The following is a 22631-nucleotide window of genomic DNA, read 5'->3' as shown; positions in this document are numbered from 1 at the left end:
CTATGTGCTAGAAATCCCACCGTGACAACCACACACCTGGCCAGGGGAGTGCACACACTGCAAACAGCAGATCTACAAGCTCACGTCGTGTCGTGAATGCGATGCGACGCATGCTTTGTAGGGCTACTGTTTCTGGTGTGACTTTTACGCACCCGCGTTCACGCTGCCAAACACAACAGTCAACCTGTTTAACCTCGTTGTGAGCGTAGTGACGAATCTTACAGCTACGCACAAACATGCTTACCAAACACTCAAGGTACTTGTTTTTTTTTCTCTTGTTTTTCTATGTGTGTGTGTGTGTGTGTGTTTGATTGATTGATTGATTCTTTATTTCAGACCCAGGGAGATCCATATCACATAGTATAAAATACAACAACAAGAAAACTAAAAAAAAATAAAAAAAAATAAAGAATAAAACATACAGGTCTATATAGACATTCATGGTCTAGCATGTAGACATGTCCGCCAGTGTTTCCACAGTCTGGACGAAAATCTGACCGAGCTGCATGCAGGGTTAGTCACGGCAACAATAATTACATTTTCTGATTCAGAAACTCTGCACATAAATTTATACATCAAGTTTCTTAAAACAGCAGAGCAAGTTGGGACCCCGACGCTTACAAACATAGAGCTCGCACTAGAGCTTCTCGGAGCTCCCAACAGAAGTCTCATACTGTCATTATAAGCCACCGTGAGTCTTCTCATGCTCTCCTTCTTATACCGACACCACAGGTGGGCAGTATAAAGGGGTGTGCAATACGCTTTAAAAAGTGCAATCTTCACAGGTACAGAACACATACTGAATTTGCGACATAGTGTATTTGCCTGAGCATACAATTTTCGTCGCTGCCTATAGATGTCCATATCATTGGAGAGGTCATCTGAAATAATGTGGCCGAGGTATGTGATCTCATTACACACACTGAGAACAGCGCCAGACAGTAAAAACGTTGGGAAGGTTGAATGCCTGTCTTCTCTGGTTCTGACAACCATAACCTTACTCTTTTTTGCATTATAGATGATATCAAAATCCTCACCATATTGCGAGCATATTCTTAGTAGCTGTTGGAGCCCAGCAGTAGATGGGCTGAATATGACCAAATCATCCGCATACATAAGGTGATTGATGGTCACATCACCCACCCTACAACCCGTCCCAGAGGCATTTAAAAACAGAGATAAGTCATTCATATACAGATTAAATAAAATTGGTGACAGTATTCCACCCTGACGGACAGAGTTGGACACATGAAAGGGAGTGGATGTAACATTCCCCCATTTCACCCTCAATGTTTGATGAGCATACCAGTACACCAAGATTCTAACTAAAAAACGAGGGACCCCATTTTTGGCCAATTTAAAAAATAATTTCTCGTGATTAACACGATCAAATGCTCTGGATGCATCAATAAAACACATAAACATGGAGGAGTTATGCCTGTTATAGCTTTCTAAAATTTCCTTTAGTGCAAATATGCAAAGGTCAGTGCCAAGTTTACGCTTGAAGCCAAATTGGTTGTCAGCAGATAAAACAAACCTCTCAATTCTACTCAAGATGAGTGACTCCAACAGTTTGGACAGAACACTGTGTGTGTGTGTGTGCGTGCATGTGCGTGTGTGTGTGTGCGTGTGTGTGTGCGCGCAGGGGCGTCACAAGGGGGGGAAATGTGAGACTGAGTTACCAGGGACCATGGTGGAGGGGCCTTAATTATTTTATGCTTTAGCTATTGAAAAATAGCAGATATACAAGCTTACTTGTTGTGAGCTTGTAGATCTGCTAATTTTGAAAAGTCGTGAAAATGTGTGCAAATCTTTGAGTGTTTTTTAAGCGAACATTTGTAACTCAAATTTTGCTTCTGGGGGGTCCTCGGAACTAAATATTTTGAGATGGGGGTCCGTGGCCAAATACATATCATTTTGGGAGTCCTTCACACATGAAAAAAGATTGAGCACCACTGACATAGAAACATAGGTTTTTCAAAAAACCTTAGAAGGATTTGAAATATTCAAAGACTTGCACACATTTTCACGATTTTTCAAAAATAGCAGATCTACAAGCTTGCAGCGCAGCTCTCTGTCTCGGTGCCACGCTGTGAGCTTGTATATCTGCTATTTTTCAATAGTTAAAGCATAAAATAATGCGCAATAATGCATTCCTAGTCTAAATGGGTTAAACCCCTTCCCCTATGAAGAACATTCAAGGGGGGCCCGCAGTGAATCTTTGTACCCAGGGCCAAGAATTTGGTGTGACACCCGTGTGTGTGTGTGTGTGTGTGTGTGTGTGTGTGTGTGTGTGTGTGTGTGTGTGTGTGTGTGTGTGTGTGTGTGTGTGTGTGTGTGTGTGTGTGTGTGTGTGTGTGTGTGTGTGTGTGTGTGTGTGTGTGTGTGTGTGTGTTTTTGCTCACATCTATCCATGATGTGAAATATCACTTGCTACTTTTGCAAACGTGTTTAGAGCAGTGGTTTGTCAACGTGGGCCCAAACCAAATGGACCTGTAAGGCTTCCACATGTTGTTTAAATAACACTGATACTCCTGCCCCACTATAGCCATGTTTACCGCTAATCCCAGGAGTCAGGACATCACCTCTTCTCCCTTGCTTTTAGTCCTCTGTGTCCTGCATTTGAATGTTTATTGGTTGATTTTTAGTTTTTAGTTAGACTGTTACTGCAAGGAAAGCCTACAATCATGGATTTTTTTTTTTTTTTTTTTTTTAAGGGGTGTCTGTCTCTCGGAATCTGGGAAATAATCGGATTTCGGAAACAAATTTCACGGGTTACAGAATCGGAACAAAATTGTTACGGGCCACTCAGGTTTTGTCATTTGATAATTTTTTTCCGGAAGGGGTCAGAATTGGAACAAATTTGACAGGTGCATTTTGATTTGGGTAAATTCTTTGGGACCCGTGAAGCACTCTACTCCAGTGGCCTTGTGGTTAGCATGTCTGACCTGAGATTGGGAAGTCAGGGTTCGATTCCCCGGCCGGGTCATACCAAAGACAAAAGATGGGGCCCGATGCCTCCCTGCTTGGCACTCAGCATCAAGGGCTGTATCGGCATATGTCCATGTGACATACAGCATTGTTTCTCAATCTTTTTTGGCTTGAGTACCCCCTTTCCCTGATTTCTGAATCCAAGTACCCCCTTTACCCTGCAACAACATTTTGCTTATGAAACTGTAATTAAAATATAAATAAATAGTGGTATATGATGCTATTTCAAGAATATAAAATCACAAATAAGGAATGGAGTGAAAGAGTTTCAAGCGGTTTTCATGTCAATAACTTCAATACATTCAAACAACTTTATAACACATCCCAGTTGCCTGCATGGTACCATGTAATTTGGGTTAGCAACTCAGGCTCATATCAATTCTCCATTTGTCATCATCATTAAACATAACAGTACATGTTCTTCCCCTCCTAATTCAATTGTAGTCAATTATTTAACCTTGAACAATATTAGCATAATTTATACTTCTATTTTTCTTTTTGTGGGGGCAATATCTGAGTACCCCCTGCTGTACCTCCGCGTATGCTTCATCAGACAAGGCTGCCCACACAAAAGTAGTGAAAACAGCAGATCTACAAGCACACAACGCCTCGCGGTGCGAGGCGTTGTGTGCTTGTAGATCGGCTGTTTTCACTAGTTTCGTTCATTTTTTTAAATGATAAAAACAAACGGTTTTGACATACAAGTTTTCCACCCGACAACGACGATATAGGCTTACACGTACCTACATTTGAGAAACACTGACATACAGCATTAGCCTCATGTCCAGGGGGTGTACTTGTACATCAAGCCACCTCGCGCTATACTATAGAAACAGGAGATTGGCTCCTGCACGCCTTATGGGCCACACGGCTCGGCAAGGCCTACTTACTTGCTTAACGTCTATGTTTTCCAGATGTATGTTGCTTACTTGTGCACATATGCTAGTGCTTTATTTAGATAGATGGAAGCTGTTTGCTTGACCACAGATGCCAAGTTTGTCATTTAGTTAGTTGTTTAGACAGATGCTAGGTTTGATCATGTCTACCTGCTATCCTGGTTATATATAGCAGTGGATTCTTTTCCCCCTTGTTCTCTATTTACTGTACTTGGCTGCTTACCGTGTTTTGGGTTGACTAGAGAAGCTTTTTCTCCTGACAGCGACCCCCATATTAACACTTTGGATGACATCATTTTTGTAATTATTTGGCTACAGAGTGCCACCATTCATTGTGCTTTATTTTGAAGAGCCCCTTCTCGAGGGGCCCAATAGGAAATGAGCACCCTGTGACATAGAATGGGGCAGATTTCAAAAGTACCGTTCAGACATACCCATTCAGAAAATCACTGAAATGAAAGGCAAGGCTTAGAGTTAATGAATTGGGTTTTTTTGGGGCTGGAAGAGACACAGGGAAAACCAAAAAGCAAGAAAGAAATGTGAAATTCATGGTGTAGTCCTTTTAAGGGGGTCTAAATTGACCCATACAAGTCTGTAACTCTCACAGTGTTTTATATTTTGTGTGTGGCTTGTGAACATGAACAGGACATTGTGTGAATCGATACAGAATTGTAGAGCGAGATATTGATGACTAAAGGTCTTTGCACACTGCTGCGTTTTTCGTTGCGAAATGCGTTTTTCAGGGCAAGGAGAGAGAGAGAGACCGAGTGGTGCGCGAAACGGGCGGCAGTGAGCAAATGTGACTGTGAGGTTGATTTTTTTATTCACATGCTCTGAAATTCACTCCGATATTCGGCCCGAAAAACGCAGCAGTGTGCAACCAGCTTTATAAGTAATGACAGCTAGACGACTCCAGCATGCAGTACTTTTCAAGATATCTCGGCCTCAGATCGACGGAGCAACAAACATACTGACTGATACACAGATAGCCTTCAGACTGCAGACGCTTCACATCGAAGTGTCCTTAAAAAGCGGGACGCTGAACCCCTGACCTCTTCTCACGAGCAGGTTTGGTCGAGGGAAATAGACCGGAGGACTGTTGTTCATCTGCACGAGTGGTTTTCCCTTTCTCTTCCATGACAGAGTTAAGCTCTTTGCTTTATTTATCCACTCCTCCTCGCCAGCGTTTCACTCAAACACAACCCCGCGCGTCACCTCCAACTCTGCCTCGGCTGCCGAGTGGAACCCCGGGCCAGCTTTAAGGGCTGAGTCTCCCAAGCCACGAGTGTCCCTGACACGGTGTCACAGCCTGCATCCCCAACACCCCTCACCCCCCTCTTGCAGTGTCCCGACAAATATCTCTAAAACACAACATGTCCCGGTTTTCAACATTCACTGCAAGATTGTCCCAGTTTTCGCCAGAATTAAAATAATAGTAGCTGTTTTCAGTGTTTGCATAGACATTCATCATGTTCTTTTCATGAAAACATGCCCACCTAACCAATCAGAAAACATGAACAAATTTATTGCGTGTCTGAATTCAACGCTGATCTGTTTGTCAATCACTCACTGCCTGTTTGCAACCCTGCGGTGCGTGTGTGCGCGTGCACAAACGTTAGAGAATGGGTGTGCGCGATAACATGCGTATTGCTTTTAGGGTCCCGGTTTTAAGCAACAGTGTTTTCGCGTCGCTGAAAATATGGTCACCCTAAACCAAATGGACCCTTAATGGGTCCATTTGGTTCCATGTGTACACTCTCAAGAGTTACAGTCCCATAAGGGTCCATATGGTTTTCAACCGATCATTTAGCTGGTGTTCTCCCCTGGAACCCCCTGCCAGGATACCTGGTGATCCCAGACCACACTGTGAGAACTGCTGTCCTACTGTATCTCTGTTTCCCACGTATACCTTCTTAATCAAGGGCAGAAACCTTGTATTATTCTCTGTATTTAAACTTTTTTAAGTAATTTTTTCCTTCTTTTTCTTTCCATACATTAATGTCCTATTTAATCGTATAGCAGTGATGCCCGAAATAGCAAGAATGGCCGATCGACAACCTCACAACGTGCCATGATGGGGGAAACGTTTTTTTTTTTTTCACAGTTTTGTTTATTTTTATTTCAGGGCATACAAAAAACCAAGACTTGTTCACATATTATGAGAACCAATTACAAATAGAAAAAACCAAACAAAAACAAGAATAGACAGTCATATAAATGCCAAAGATGATAGTATAGCAATCAAAAAACAAAATGAGACAAATAAAAAGGCAATAATATAGGCTATGATATAGGCACTTGAGGTACCATTCAGTGAAATGACATTTGAAATGACATTTAATGATCATATGCCCTGATTCAAGTTTAAACAACAAACAGGCAAATAGGACAGATAAAAAATATATATATAAAAAGTATTAACAACAACTCACGAGACAGACAAACTTGACAAAACAAGACAAGACAGGACAAGACATGGCTTGGTCGCCCCACACTGCAATATATGTGATAAACAAGCAGTGCACCCACACATATTTCCCCATAGTAAGTAAACTAGGAGGACCCAGCTGCATCTGAGATTACATCCCACTTAGATAAGAGATGTAGAAATGTATTAGTCTGGAACAGTTTGGAACTGTAAATTATTAACCAGTCTAAGGAAGGGAGGGAAACGTTTTTAAAGTGAAAGTGGTTTATGTCTGTGGGTTTAATACATATTCATTTAACCAATGAAAAGTATAAGCCTGTGACTAAATAACTACATTGAACCCCCTGTTTTCCTGAAAAGTAACCATTTTAGAACATCCAGGCGTTTCTGCCACACAGTCAGCCAGCGACAATATCGAAACAGTTGGGCCCGCAGCTCTCTTCCCCTGCCTTAACCCCCCCCCCACCTCCCCACCCCACCACTAAGAGAGAGCAGATGCTCTCTATGCTCAGGCCCAGATGGACCGAGGACGCACTACTGCTGCTGCTGCTGCTGCTGCTGCTGCTGCTGCTGCTGTTACTGCCCACTCAGTGCAACACAGCCGCACCGAGAAACCTCCTCTCCGCCCCACCGCAGGAGTCGGAATCCTGACCCTCCTCCCTCCCTCCCTCCCTCCCTCCCTCCCTCCATCCATCCGTCCTCCCCCACAGCCACAAAGCACGCAGCCCAAGGCAGGGACTACGACTCCAGTGCCAGCCCTGCTGGCCTGTGGCCTCCCACACCTCCAAGCACGGGTGGAACAGGTTCACGGAGCAAGAGCTGGAGCTGCTGTTACTGCACCGTCTGGAGGCAAACACTCAGAGAGAGAGGTACAAAACAAGACCAGCGGAAAGGCAGAATGAATATGCAATATGTCAGTGGTTCTCAACCAGTGGTCCGGGGACCACCAGTGATCCTTGCGGGGATTCCAGGTGATCCCCAGCCAAATGATGGAGAGTTGGTAACCAAATAACCAAAATGAAACGGTCCATTTGGTTCCAATGTATGCTCTCAAGCATAGATCTATAAAGCTAGATCCCTCTTCCGCCGCTGGAGTTCATTGGATTGACCCGTCAAACAGGATAGGAGGAAGTGAAAAAGGAGTCCTGCATCTGATTGGCCTACCGAACATCCCCTTCTGTTACGCACGTGGAAGTGTGCAACAGAATTCCAGAAGCTTGCCTTAAAAATTGCCTATCCTCCAGACGGGCGCCTCAGAGCCGAAGGAGGCGTCTACCTTTTTATGTCTATGCTCTCAAGGGCCCTATTTTGAACAAGCTCATAATCCTTAATAACGTGATACCGGCACCATCTTATGTGCAATTGGTATTATGCAAGTGGCACTAAACGCAAACACTTATGGTTTAAAAGTCGCCAGCATATTTAACGCATGGAGGAGTGTTTATATGTTGGGCTGGCAAGGCTGATATCACACTGGGTTGAAATGGCAGCCATGTTGGGAATATCTATACTAGCTACTGTAGTAGCAGGGCTTGACATTAACTTTTTGAGGCTCTTGTCCACTGGACAAGTACATTCACATTCACTTCAATTTCACATTCACTCCTTACATTTTTATCCCACCCATTTTTCACCCAGTGTCAAGTACATTTTAAATTAACTTAAAAAAAAAAGAAAAGATTTATTAGTTGTCCTGGACAACAGGACAAGCCGTAATGTCATTCCCTGTAGAAGCTTGTATCCCCTTGACTCGCTGTTTATACACCACAGTGACATCACTGACAAATCCTTGTATCTTCATGCTATGAGCCTTTCTGCAGCGCAAAAAAAAAGAGCGATGCGTGCAGCAGCGTGCTACGGTGCTAGCTCCTTTAGGAACCCGGGAGAGGTTCTGAAAGGTATACAGTCTGTACTATACTGCAAGGCAAGCCAGCTGACAGGCTGTTTTATTAACACTGGCGTACAATCATGGATTCGCTTTTATGAAGGGATGTCTCTGTCTGCCACTGTCTGGGTCGGCTCTCTCGGAATCTCAGAAATAATCTGATTTTGGTCCGGTACAGGAGCGTAAAACAAAGAGTAGACAGTCAGGCTCGGTCAGGCTCTGAATTTGTTGGGACCCGTGAAGAGCTCTACTATACAGTAGTTTACACTCACAGTGCTTGTGATCTTTCTGCAGTATTTCACCAAAATGTGAAGAACACTATATATCTACCTTTGCACACAATCAAAATATAATATGTACAGTAGCATACTCAGGTTCCCTCAGCCTTATTTGAGCTGGCTACTGCCTATCGCGCAGTGGTGGGAAAAGTACTTAGGCTACATTCTTTACTTGGGTAAAAGTATCAGTACTGCAATGTAGATGTACCCTATTACAAGAAGTCCAGTATTCGAAATTTACTTGAGTAAAAGTACAAAAGTATTGGTATTAGGGCTGCAATGCGATTAAAAAAATAATCGAATTAATCACAGGCTTTGTAATTAATTAATCGCAATTAATCGAATTTTAATCGCATATTAATATTTGACCCGAGAATCATTTTTTTCAAGTAAAACACATTTTGTTGAACGAGTGAATCAACGAGTGAGTTTTTTTAAATCTAAATTTCGCGTTCCACTGGGCCAAGCAAAGCGCTCTGATCGGCTACTTCTCCCTTTGCGTTTGTTGTCTCTTCTTGGTTGGTGCATCGCTATGATTGGTATGTGGTGCAAAAACTAAGTGCGATTAAAATGCATTAATATTTTTAATCACATAGATTTTCTGTAATTAATTAATCGCAATTAATCAGTTAAAGTCCCAGCCCTAATTGGTATCAGAATGTACTTAAAGTACCCTAAACGTACTCATTTTGCAGAATGTCCCATTTCAAGTTATCAAATGTAATGTCTAAAATCATTTGAAAATACCAGATCCACAAGCTGACTGACTGACTGACTGACTGACTGACTGACTGACTGACTGACTGACTGACTGACAGCATTGATCACATGGCTGGCCTAACAACTGACCAGCCAATCACAGAGCAAACTTCCATCCAGACTATATGAGATGTACTGTCGTAGTCTATCCTTGGTTGGTCTAACAACTAATTACTTGTTTCAGCTGGATAATATGTTATAGTTTGAATCTACAAATTGTTGTGGAGTACAATATTTTCCCTCTATTGGAGAAGAAGTGTTGAAAAATAGACATACGGTAGGCTACTCGAGTAAATAAAAGCACATAAAATGTTTTACCGGTACTTAAATCCAGGACGTAAATGATCTTGCTGTAGTTACTTTCCAACACTGGTCATATAGTCTAAAAAGATCTGTGAATCGCATCTGTGTGTGTTTTTCTTTTCTTTTTTCACCGTTTCCCCCCATATCACCCCTCTCACGCTTTTAAAGCGCTTCCCAAATTTCTGCGTTTGCGTTCATTCTATAGAAGCCACGGGGGGACGCCGCGAATCGAACACTGAGCTTGATTTATTTGACCAGGCACGCCGGGAGAGTGGGTCATATAAACATCGTTTGTAAAGGCATACGCTGTAAGCCTCCACCCTCCTGGGAGACCTGCTTAAATAAATCAAGCGCAACACTTTTCTCAGAATGTCCCTGGTTGCTTTGCCAGAATGTGGATAATCAGAGGTGGGTTAGAGAGGGAAGATGTAAAGCAGTGGTTCCCAAACTTTTTTCTTTTTTTTTCAGGTTACCCCTGTAAATAACTTTTACATCCACGGCACCCCTGAATAACACTGTTTGTTTTTAGAATCTTATGTCATATTATGGAAGGTATTAGGGCATTAACAAGTTGTGATTTTTGCAAGTCGACTCGACTCAGTAAAAAGTTGAGTTGAAGTCGACTTTATCGTTATCACACGACCCCCCAATTATTTTGGGGGGTCCCTAGATGATTAACTTATTGTGCAACATTGTTTTCTCACTCGACTGTAAACAAACCAACATAAAGTTTAACTATAGAGGGTATCTTCACATTTCTAAAGTGCCAATTTAAGGACTTTCTAATACCTCTAAAATAACAAATTAAACATTGTCCAGATTGTCAAATATAGCCACATAGAGGCAGAAATTGGGAAAATAGCCACTCTACATACTCAGAGATATATAGAGAGATATATAAATGGTAAATGGTGCATTTATATAGCGCTTTTATCCAAGGCGCTTTAAATAGATTTTGCATTAATCTTTTTTGCATTAATTCACCCATTAATTCACCCATTCATACACGGATGGCAGAGGAAACCATGCAAGGCACCAACCTGCTCATCGGGAGCAACTAGGGGTTCAAAGTCTTGCTCAAGGACTCTTCGACATTAACTCAGGGGGAACTGGGAACCCTTCGGGAACCCTTTGTGCTCTAATGACGGTTTCTCTACTCCAGAGCTATGCCGCCCTTATATATAGTCCTACATATGCATATAAATATATAGATGCCTATATATATAATATATTTCTCTTTGTCTTTTAATTGTAGCAAAACTACTGTCTTACACACACACACACACACACACACACACACACACACACACACACACACACTGGACGCACACACATGCGTGCACACACTCTTGTCCTGACCCTCACCTAATTATCCCACAGGTGTGTGCGTGCGTGCGCGTGCGTGCGTGCGTGCGTGCGTGCGTGCGTGCGTGCGTGCGTGCGTGTGTGCGTGTGTGTGTGTGTGTGTGTGTGTGTGTAGCTTCCTGCCACTCCACATGTGCCTCCAGTATCTCTGATGTCTATTTAATGTTCCCCAGCAAAGAGCCATCTGTTTATACACTCTGTCCTTAGACCCCCCCCACACACACACACACACACACACACACACACACACACACACACACACACACACACACACACACACACACACACACACACACACACACACACACACACACACACACACACACTGTCTGTCTCTCTCAGTCAGTCATGGTGTGGATAGGTTGGTGTAGGTACAGTAGTAGGCTAGTATTTAATTGGTCTGGCTTCAGGCTCTTCTTCCAGTTTGTCTGAAGACAGTATATCATACTCTACCTGCCAAAACTAAACAATATTTCAAGCCACTAGATCAGGTATATGTACTCTAGTGCAGGGCTCTTCAACATCAATGATCTATAAGCTCACAAAGCACTGCGAAAGCAACAGCTCTTTTTGAGCGGTGGTCACACCGTCTCCTTGACGTGACTGCGTGTGTATGTAACTTTGTAGCATGATCTGCAATACCGCTGGGTGACCAGTGTTAAGTCACTGTAAACTTTGTTTGATTTTTAATCTTTATACATTTGGAAAACTTGTGAAGTGGGACATTCAGCATAATAGTTAATCGTACTTTTGGTACTTTAAACTGTACATTTTGATTCCAATACTTTTGAATGTTTCACGCAAGTATAGGCATACAATTTTGAATACAGGACTTTTAAGCCCTTTGCACACAGGCGTGTTTATCCGCACGGATAAAACAGACATTTTTTTTTTAAAGAAAACAATATGATTCTCTACGACCTCATGCACACCGGATCTGAATTAGCCGTGCGACGAGTGGCTGCGGCCGTGCGTTTTTTTTCTCGATCGAACCCAGTTCGATTTGTGCGTCTTGTCGCATGCGGTAAAAAACTCATCACTCCTTTTATGACTCCTTTTGGGATCCGCAGTGCCGATTCCTCACAGCATTTCACACCAAATCCAATGTGTTTTATTCATGCAGCAAACGAAAAAAAACGCAACTGTCCTGTGTGCAAAGGGCTTTACTTGTCTTGTCTTTTACTTGCTGTTACTGCAGTGCACTGTGGGATTGCTATACTTTTACCAAAGTAAAAACAAAGATCAGAGTACTTCTTCCAGCAAAAAGAAAAAAGAAAGCAAGTTGATGTGAGAGCGTATAGAGGCCAGCAGCAGCAGCAGCATACTGCCTTCCACGCTCACTCAGCCTCTGCGATGCACCTGTGAGCCCTGGCTCCATTCCTCCGCTGTGAAAATATTTGCATTGCTGTCGTACTTGATTAAGTTTTAATACAAAAGAGAAACTGTTTCCCGAGCTCCAAAGGTGAATTTAAGTCGCCGCGCCTCGCACGCTTTGTTTCGTGCAGCTCGCGGGGGCGGGCAGCCCCGGCGGGATATTCTATCTTAGAATTACAACAGGCGTTTGCCAGCTCCGATAAATATTTGCCAGAAAGGGCCAGAGGAATTAAGGAACACTCCTCTTAGCCAGGGGTGTCGCACCAAATTCTGGGGCCCTGGGTACAAGGATTCACTGTGTTATTTTGTGCTTTAACATTTGAAAAATAGCAGATATACAAGCTCACAGCGCGGCAGTGCCGCACTGTGAGCTTGTAGATCTGCCATTTTTGAATAAAATCGTGAACATTTGTGCAAGTCTTTGAAGGTTTTTTGAAAAACCTGTTCATGGTGCTCAAACCTTTTCATGTGAAGGACCCCCACAATGATATGTATTTGGCCACGGACCCCCTTCTCAAAATATTTAGTTCCAGGGACCCCCAGAAGCACAATCTTAGTTACAGATGTTCGCTTAAAAAAAATACATATATTCAAAGATTTGCACACATTTTCACGACTTTTCAAAAAAATAGCAGATCTACAAGCGGCACCGTGGCACTCGGTGTTGTGAGCTTGTATATCTGCTATTTTTCAATGGCTAAAGTATAAAATAATGAAGGCGCCTCCACCTTGGGCCCCGGTAACTCAGTCCCACTTTTCCCCCCCTTGTGACGCCCCTGCCTCCTGCATCGCGCATGTTCATTAACACACACACACACACACACACACACACACACACACACACACACACACACACACACACACACACACACACACACACACACACACACACATGGAATGCACACGTTGTGTTCTGGTGTGGCTGCCTGCCCTGTGCTGCCACCTCCTCAGAGCACGACTTTATAAAGCAGTGGTTCTCAACCAGTGGGTCTGGACCCCCAGGGGGGTTACCAAATGATTTTGGGGGGGTCCCCAGATGATTAACTTAGTGTGCAACATTGTTTTCTCACTCAACAGTAAACAAAACCAACATGAAGTGTATATACAGTATGCACATTTCTAAAGTTGCAATTTAAGGACTTTTTTACCTATAAAATTACAAATTAAACATTGGTCAAATTGTCAACTAGTAGAGGCAGAAATTGTGAAAGTAGCCGATGTGAAAATAGCAGATCTACATAACGCGAGGCGTTGTAAGCATGTAGATCTGCTATTTTCACAATAGAACCGTGTTATACAAAATGTAATGCCTCAATAGTGCTAGTCAGGGTGGGGTGGGGTGGGGGGTGGGGGGGGGGGGTTCAAACATGATTATTTTGGGGGTCACTGCCTGAAAAGGTTGAGAACCACTGGTATAAATTAACTAAGTGTATTTACTCAAGTAATTAAGTACACTTTTGAGATACTTTTACTTTACTGGAGTACTTCAAATTTTCTCAGAGGCAAATATTGTACTTTACTCATTTGAAAAGTTGAGTTACTAGTTACTTTGCAGATATAGATTATTATTACAAAACATACATTAACCACTTCAATTTCAGCCCTATATACATTTCAGATTTTGAAAATAGCCGATCTACAAGTGACATATTGTGAGCTTGTAGATCTGCTATTTTCTAAAGATTTGTATACATTTGCATAATGAGTAGGCTACTTTCTACTTTTGGTAATTTAAGTACACTTTGACACCAATACTTTTGTCACTCAAGTAAAATTTTGACATTTACTTGGACACAGTAGGCCCGATTCCCGTCCATGCTAAACCCTAAACTTCTTTGCCTTTTTTTTTTCTTCTTTTTTTTACTATTTTGAAAAACACTTTAAAATACTTCAAATAGCCGATCTACATCGACATGTGAGCTTGTAGATCAGCTATTTGAACTATTTAAAAAACTTTTTCAAAATAGTAAAAAAAAGGCAAAGAAGTTTAGGGGTTAAGGGTTTAGCTTGGCGACAATAGGGCCCATTATTTCTACATTACAGTATTGATATGAAAACATTTGAGTATTCTTCCATACACCAGTGTTGACATGGTTTGAACTGTTCTGATTACTGTGTGTCCAAAAAGTGTTACTATGCAGGGCAAAAAAATACCCTGTGTTCCATAGATAGATAAAGTATTTTGATTTGGTCACACGCTCTTGTTAATGTTAAAATAGCAGTATAAAAAAAGTATAAAATAGGACTTATTTGGTTAATGTACTATGTATTATTTTAAGATATTTTGGGGCTTTTTCCCTTTTGTTGATAGTACAGTAGGTAGACAGGGAACAGGGAGAGAGGGAGTGACATGCAGCAAGGCTATCGGGATAAGGACTCGAACCCGTGACACACTGTCAGGCATCAGAGCCTATGTGGTATAATGCGACTGGACTGCTAGACCAGCAGCTGCCCCAGGTTAATGTATGTTTTTTGAAACATTGTTTATTGAATTTTCCACAGAAGCATTCAATATCAAAGATTGGTACAGTACTATGCAGATACGTAACCTACCAGCTTCATCCAGTGCAATCCATCCAATACAAAATTGCAATAAACAGATTGAATAACTGTATAGAAGTAATTGTAACTCAACATTGCACTTGAGTACTTGGGTGAATGCAGCCTACTTGCTTGCATTCCACCACTGGTCAGCCATAATTAAGATTAACTGCATTGATAACTGGATGTCCCAGTGGTCCACATTTGAAACGCAAAGCAGGTTTGCACACGCAACCATTCCAAAGTGATTATCAATGATAATAAATCTCTTCTATCGCTGTTCACAATTTAAACCCTCATACTTTATACTTAGTAACCTAACACTTGACCGGGGTTGGCGTGCTTGTAGATCAGCTATTTTCAGCAAATGTTCCCCCAACAATGGGGATGCTAGGGTTCAAGTGGATAAAGTTTATTGTTAAAAGGTTAAAGTTGTATATTGTGATAGCAATCATTGCTATAGTATGGTATGTTCAGTAACAGGGGTCTCCCCGTCTCTTCAGTTCTTTATGAAACAGAAAATACATTTTAAGGGGGCACGGTGGCACAGTCGGTTTAGCTGTCCCCTCATAGCTAGAAGGCCCCGGGTTCGATTCCCGCTAGGGACGCTGGGGGCGTGTTCTCTCCTCCATGTAATCAGTGCCCATACCTATAGGTGGGGTTGGTTAAAAGGACCTTTCTATCTGGAGTTTGCATGTTCTCTCCGTGCCCCCTAGGGCAGGTACCCTCACAAAAAACATTCAAAATAAAAGTCACAATACGACTTTCGGGGACTATATGAACTCGGATAAGGTTAGGGTTAGGTTGATTTGGCTCAGCCATGACATTACACATTTTGCGGATTCCCTGTAAACTCGCCCGTTTAGATGGAAACGTAAGGAGGATCGTTTCAAAGATTTTCACTCCGGGAAGAGGTTTTCCATTTTGTGTTTCCAACCCTCAAAAATGCCGCTGTCGTCTGAACGGAAGGCATATCTGACATTTTACCTTGAAGCTTTCTCGTGGAAACGGCGTCATGTAAACAGGCCCTAAGTCACAATATGGCTTTTGGAGAGTGAGACAGGGTTGGTTTATCCTGTATCCTGCATGGGTTCTCAACACAACAATTAGTGCTTTAAACAATTCTAAATTATTAAAGATTTTCCAAACACTTTTTGTACAAAAAGCTTGTACATCTGTTATTTTTGAGAACCACCGTTGAGAGAACCAAAAAGACACATGGTGGAAAAACATGCCAGGTCCTGGTATTATTTATTATTTATTTTTTTTCAGAACGGGGTGACCTCTGGGGACCCCCGGTTCGTAGCCGAGCTCACCCTCTTATTAGTCTTGTGAGTTGCACTCATGCGGAACCAAAGTATAACACCCAGTTGTGTCACTGCATTATGTAATGCGTGCGTGCGTGCGTGCGTGCGTGCGTGCGTGCGTGCCGTGCCGTGCGTGCGCAACTGCAGCTCTCCTCCACTCACGGACTTGACAGCGAGCCACGACACCTCGCAACACATAAAACGCTCTCTGGTTGCTCTGAGCGTGCAATCAGCGCACGGTTTTATAGGGCTGGCAGGCGAAGGTCGGCGCTTGGATTTGGCTGTTTTCACTAGTTTTGTGCGACAGTTTTGTATGATGAAGCAGGGCTTTACTTTACCAAAAGACATACAAATTTGAAACTTGGGGATATGAGGTTTCAGTGACGATATTTTTGTGATTATGTTGCGAGGAAAACGTTGAGATAATAGCCATTTTGGTTAGAACTGACTGAAAATAACTTTGTACTTCAAGTTCCAAATGATACTAACAATTTTTTCAAGTGTCCAAATAAATTCCAAATATATTATCAAATTACCCCAGGGTGCCCTGTCACCCACTTTGAATGGGATAATAGGAGCCCACGAAAACAGTGGTTCTCTAACTTTTTATTTTCAAGGACCTCCGTGACGCTGAGAGTGCACAACTGGAACCAAATGGAGTTACAGACCTGTAAAGGTAATTTAAGGCTATAGCTTTTTATGGCAGTAAGGCAGTCAGTGCTTCCCAAAGCTTTTAGCTCGGGAACCAAACTAGTGAAAACAGCAGATCTGCAAACCTTTCAGGTCGAGACCCGAGAGAGAAATTTGCCCGGGACACAAACTAGTGAAAACAGCCGATTTACAAGCTCACAACGCGTTGCTTAGCGTTGTTTGCTTGTACATCGGCTATTTTCCTACTTCTTAAACATTTGTGTTCTAATTCATGGAATTTCTTTGATTTTTCTTTTAGGCATTTTATTCATGAAATTACATCGAAAACTCATTGCACTTTTGAAAACCTTAGCTTTTTTGGGGAATGTTTTTTTTATTGTTTCGAAATAATAAAAATTTAAAACAAATTGTAGGAAACAAAAAATAAATAAAGGGACCCCATAAAAACCTGACCCAGTGCTTGGGAACCATGCGGTGTTGTAAGGAGACCTGGTGATATCGGGTCTGGAAAAGCGCCCCCGAAGTCACCATACGACTTACACGTACATTGGTTGGCATGGCAACAGAACTAAAACAACGGTCAGCGGTGAACGCATAGGGAAGCAGGAACTAACAGGAGGATCAAGGGGAGAGAGGGAAGCCTCCGTCATTGTTTCCAGCACACGCACTCACGCACGCACACATACACACACACACACACACACGCACACACACACACCGTTTTACTGCGTGGTCCATATGTCTGCTGCAGGGTGTGGTGCCCCATCCACATGCTCTGGACACAAAGTAACAGTCAGAGTATATTTACTCAAGCAATACTTGAGTAAAGTTTTGAGGTACTTATGTCTCACAGTTTGGTATGCAGTTAAAGCCATGGGGGCCCCCAATAACTCTGAGAGTGTACAAATGGAACCATTATTGGTTCAAGGGTCCATTTGGTCCAAGGCTCCATCTGTAACTATCAGAGTTACAGATCTGTATCCATTTGGTTCCTAACTATTAATAATTTAGCTTGGGACCCCCTGGAACCGCCTCAAGGACAACTGGGGGCCCAAGAACTAAGTGATACCGGCACCGTGTCATTAAGCTCATTGAGAAGGTTCTGGCTTCTAATTTATTCAATTACTCAGGGGGGGAAAGGGATATAATTAGCGCCGCTAAGAAAATAATGGATAGTTGCAGCTAGTGTTTTTATTATTTTTTCTTTTCAAAATGTAATGTAATTTCGTTTCAGTCATTTTAGTCACCTAAAATGTTTTAGTTTGAGAAGACTAAATATCATAACATTTTAGTCGACTAAATCTACAGTTGATTTTGTTGATGGCGTCGTAATGGCTGATTTTACACTTGGTTGCATGCTGAAAATAGCAGATCTACAAGCTCACAACGTGTCACAGCGCAGCGCATTGTGAGCTTGTAGATCTGCTATTTTCAAAACGCAACACATGAGCGCAACCAAAAATAAAATCACTTGTCTTTCAGTCTACTGGATCTCTTTTCCACTCTTCTCCGTCTAGTTTTTATTTGTTGCATGGGGAGACTATGATTTCACCCCTGACCGTACTTCCGTCCGTGCGTGAGTGCGTCCGTCCGTTCGTCCGTTCATCCGTCTGTTACCAGCTAATCTCCGGTGCCGTTGGCCGGTCTTGGCCAATCTGTGCACACACCAGTCCCTGGATGTCAATTCAGAACCTCTGCCCCACATGAGGCAGATTTTTGTCAAACTCCTTTTGTGACAGTAGATATTGTCCAAAAACACAGTATAATAAAACACCGGTACACAGTATCTGTACAGTCATGTGATCGACATGGATCTGTCAGATTTTCCATATTCCATCCTAATTGGCCAAGATTGTCCTCCAAAGTTTGTAGGACTGGTCCGTTTTGAACAAAATGCCTCAAATCACTCCCTGGATGCCAATTCAGAACCTCTGCCCCACATGTTTTCACATGGGCCTGTTCTGTCGCCACCAGGAGGCCAAATTTTGCTAAACTTTTGGCCAGTACTCCTACAGATTTTGTCCAAAAATCACGCAAGTCCAATTAACTTGAATGGTAAAATGTGAAAAAGAGAAACCGGCATAGACTCAAGCCATATGTCAAATCGACCGGGAATGGTGTGCTTCCATTTTAATAAGCAATATGTTCTATAGTTTAATTCATATGAATGTATTAGTGAATACAGTTTTCCCATTGACTTGAATGGGAAAATGCGACAGATTTCCAACAGATGTTAATGAAGTAGTGAGTCTTTAAGATCTGTTGGTCTGTACTTGGCCCCCTTCAACTGTACATTGAAACATTGTGAGCTTGTAGATCAGAAAAGAGTTTAGGGGTAAGGGGTAAGGCATGGAGGAAAATAGTGCCGAAATATAGCCGAAAACAGCCAATCTTTAAGCTCGCAACGCATGTAGATCTGCTATTTTCGGAGCCTAAATACAGCCTAACATGTACAAGGCAAAACTCTCTCTCTCTCTCTCTCTCTCTCTCTCTCTCTCTCTCTCTCTCTCTCTCTCTCTCTCTCTCTCTCTCTCTCTCTTTCTTTTTCATGTTCAGCATTAAAATATCTCACATGTGTCCCATTTTTTTTTTCTTTCTACCCAAAGCAAGTGGTTCACCGTGGCATAAAAGTGGTCTACCGAAAAAATGTTAATTGTCGTATAGGCATTTCGGTATAAATAGGCACTGAATACGCTGTCAAACCTAATTTGCGTAGAAAGGAAGTTATGTGCATGTGTCCAACGTTGAGCGACTTTCAGACAATATAATTTAGCCCTGTGTGCCTTGGAGGGAGGGGTGGGGAGGGGGTGGACAAAAACCTCAATTTGTATTTCATAATTGCCACAGTCTATTCTGAAGCTGTGTTGAACGGGTTCAGACTTTAAAAGAGGCACTGCCACTGCCAGACTTTGGACAGATCATCCTGCCATAGCTTCTAATTCACTGCATCAATGTACTGTATCTGCCCGCACAAATGTTTGGTATGTCAGCAGAAGGGGAGAGTACCTAAATACATTTACTGTAAATGTAAACTAAGTACAATTTTGTAATGTAGAGCAGGGGTCTTCAACAGGGGGTCTGGGACTCCTAGGGACACCCCTAGGAGTCCCAGACCCCCCTCAGAGTTACTACAGGGGGTCCTCCAAATCTTTGTGTGACTTTTTTTTCTCCTTTTTTATATTAACCACACACAAGTTTAGCGCTGCGAGGCGTTGTGAGCTTGTAGATCGGCTATTTTTTGGCAAAGAGGTTTGGAGTAGAGGGGAAAAAGAGCAGACCTAGTACAGAGTGAAAGGTCAAGTTTCTTATGTATTGACGGTTCAAGTGGTTAAATATCTGAAAACACAAATTTACATGAATCCAAAATACACTGATAATTGTGCTGTCAAACAATGAAACCATATGGAATCTATGAAAAGCTTGTGGGGGTCCCTGCTTCATCTCTCTCTCAACTAAGGGGTCCTTGGTCTGAAAACGTTGAAGACCCCTGATGTAGAGTATTTCTATACTGTGGTATTGCTACAGTACCTTTACTTAACCTATTAAGAACGGGAAAGTATCTGTGTCATTTTAGATTTCAAGCGCTTTAACCATTATTTTATACTTTGGCTATTTAAAAATAGCAGATCTACAAGCTCACAGCGCTTCACTTAGTGCCGCGCTATCATTGAGTGTTGTTTAAAGCAAAACTGTTTAACTCAAATCTTTGCTTCGTTTTGACATTGAGTAGAGTCAGCCTCATGTCTTTATGGGTCAAGTAAAAGACATGAGTAGTTTATCTTCCATCACTGATTGTCAGTGTGTGGGAGGCGGAAGGCTTGTGTTTACTGTAGGAGAGGAGAGGCCATCACTCCAGACGTCGACAGGAGACACTTCTTGACACAGATGTTTGTGAGAGCAGATGATGGCACAATGCAGTGGTGGAAGAGTATTCCGATGTTTTACTTAAGTAAACGTAGAATACAATTACTTATTGCTGTTGTTGTCGGGCAGAAACCTCTTATCTCTTAACGTTGTGTTTTTTTGTAAATGTCTGCCCTACTTGATCACACTACAGCATCACACAAAAGCATCTAAAGTGGCAGATCTACAAGCTCGAAAACGCGGTGCAAAGTGACGTATTTCGAGCTTGTCGATCTGCTACTTTTGAACAATATAGATTTACAAAGAAAAGGTTCAGTCAGACACTTTTGTCAAGATGAACCATTCATTCATTGCAATGATCTTGCATTACATTCGGATGTATGACACTGCTTCTGTGATAACAGAATTCTCCGCGCAAGCATGACACAAAATCTGAGATCAGGACCTCCCCTGAAGCAGACTCTAAGATCCAGAGATATAGACATAAGATGACATGGACATAACAATGAACCCTTCAATGAACTTAAGATAGCGGTGCACAGCTAACGTCCAGGCTCTGTTCCTGGATCGCTGCACGCTGCAGGCCAGGGGACAGGGACGTGCTGGCCATTGGGAAAAGCGGGACAACTCCCGAACGGCCGGTTCATTCCCGGCCAGTCCAGGCCGGCCATTAGGAAAAAATTAAAAACAAAATGTCGGCCTTCGTTCCATTCTCGTATCTCCAAGTTTCAAATGTGTAGATTTTTTCGCAAAGCAAAGCCCTGCTTCATCATACAAGGCCGTCTCACAAAAACCACGAGGTGTTGTGTGCTTGTAGATCGGCTGTTTTCACTAGTTTAACCCATTCAGGCCGGGTACACATTTTAGTGTATGGGAGGGGCTTACAGTACATGTACAGTATGTATAAACATGTTTGTTTTTGTAGGCTAATTTCTGATTTGGGCCTAACTAATAGGTTAGGCCTAAATGGGTTAAATCATTTTTAAAATGATAAATACAAAACAAACAGTTTTGGACATACAAGGTTTCTACCCAACAACAACGAAATATAACTCATGTAATTGGCCCACTGACTTGTCATTTGTCATGATCTGAAATTAATTTGCATAGCAGCAGCGCTATAGAAAGAGAACTCTCTCTATAGCGCGCAATGAGGGCCTCTCCAACTCTTTTTCCCGGGCTGAATCAGGGGCCCAGCACGTCCCTGCCAGGGGAACAGCAACGCTCAGCACCTCAGTGTGTGACATTTGGAGCGCTGTCACCGCAGAGCAGCTGACTCTGGATGGGATGGAAGCTGGACAGCCATGAGAACATAGACCAGGGGTTCCCAAACCTTTTGGACTCAAGGCACCCCTAGAAATGTATCTTTGATCCGAGGCACCCCTACATTATATTCATAATTTTCACTCCCAGCACCTTATATTTATAGCATATTTTAGCGATTGTGTTGTAAGGAAAACGTTGAGATAATAGACATTTTGGTTAGAACTGACTGAAAATAACATATTTCAAGTTTAAAATGATAGTATATATATATTTTTAAGTGTCCAAATGAATTCCAACTATTATCAAATTATCTCGCGGCACCCCTGGACTGCTATCACGGCACCCCAGGGTGCCCCGTTACCCACTTTGAAAACCCCTGACATAGACGGAGAGTCACTGAGCTGCATTTTTATTTATTGACTTGTTTATTGACTACAAGCTCTGAGCTTGTAGATCGGCTATTTTCAGCACGCAACCAAGTGTAACATCAGTCATTACGATGACATCAAGGCCTACCAAAATACATTTTAGTTGACTAAATCAACTGTAGATGTAGTCACCTAAAATCTTATGATATTCAGTCTACTAAAACTAGACTAAAACTAAACATTTTCAGGTGACTAAATTATGACAACAACTAAATTACATTTTATTTAAAAGACTGACTAAAACTAAATCAAAGTTTGTTGTCAAAAATAACACTGGTTGATTGATTGATTGATT

The 22631-nt window shown here is 42.2% G+C and overlaps 1 protein-coding gene across 1 annotated transcript in view; it reads left to right on the top strand.

Moving 5' to 3' along the window:
* cfap299 (cilia and flagella associated protein 299) overlaps positions 1 to 22631 on the top strand; it is a gene marked incomplete at both ends in the record, with an annotated part of 144306 nt that overhangs the window by 118577 nt on the left and 3098 nt on the right. Inside the window, one exon of the mRNA XM_080738766.1 lies at positions 7026 to 7164. Coding sequence (XP_080594892.1) covers positions 7026 to 7164 — 139 coding nt within the window. The remainder of the gene's footprint in view (positions 1 to 7025; positions 7165 to 22631) is intronic.

Source organism: Nannobrachium achirus (assembly GCF_963921795.1).
Source record: "Nannobrachium achirus genome assembly, chromosome: 12".
In the NCBI taxonomy this organism is placed as follows: Eukaryota; Metazoa; Chordata; class Actinopteri; order Myctophiformes; family Myctophidae; genus Nannobrachium; species Nannobrachium achirus.
This window is presented reverse-complemented; position numbering and strand designations above follow the sequence as displayed.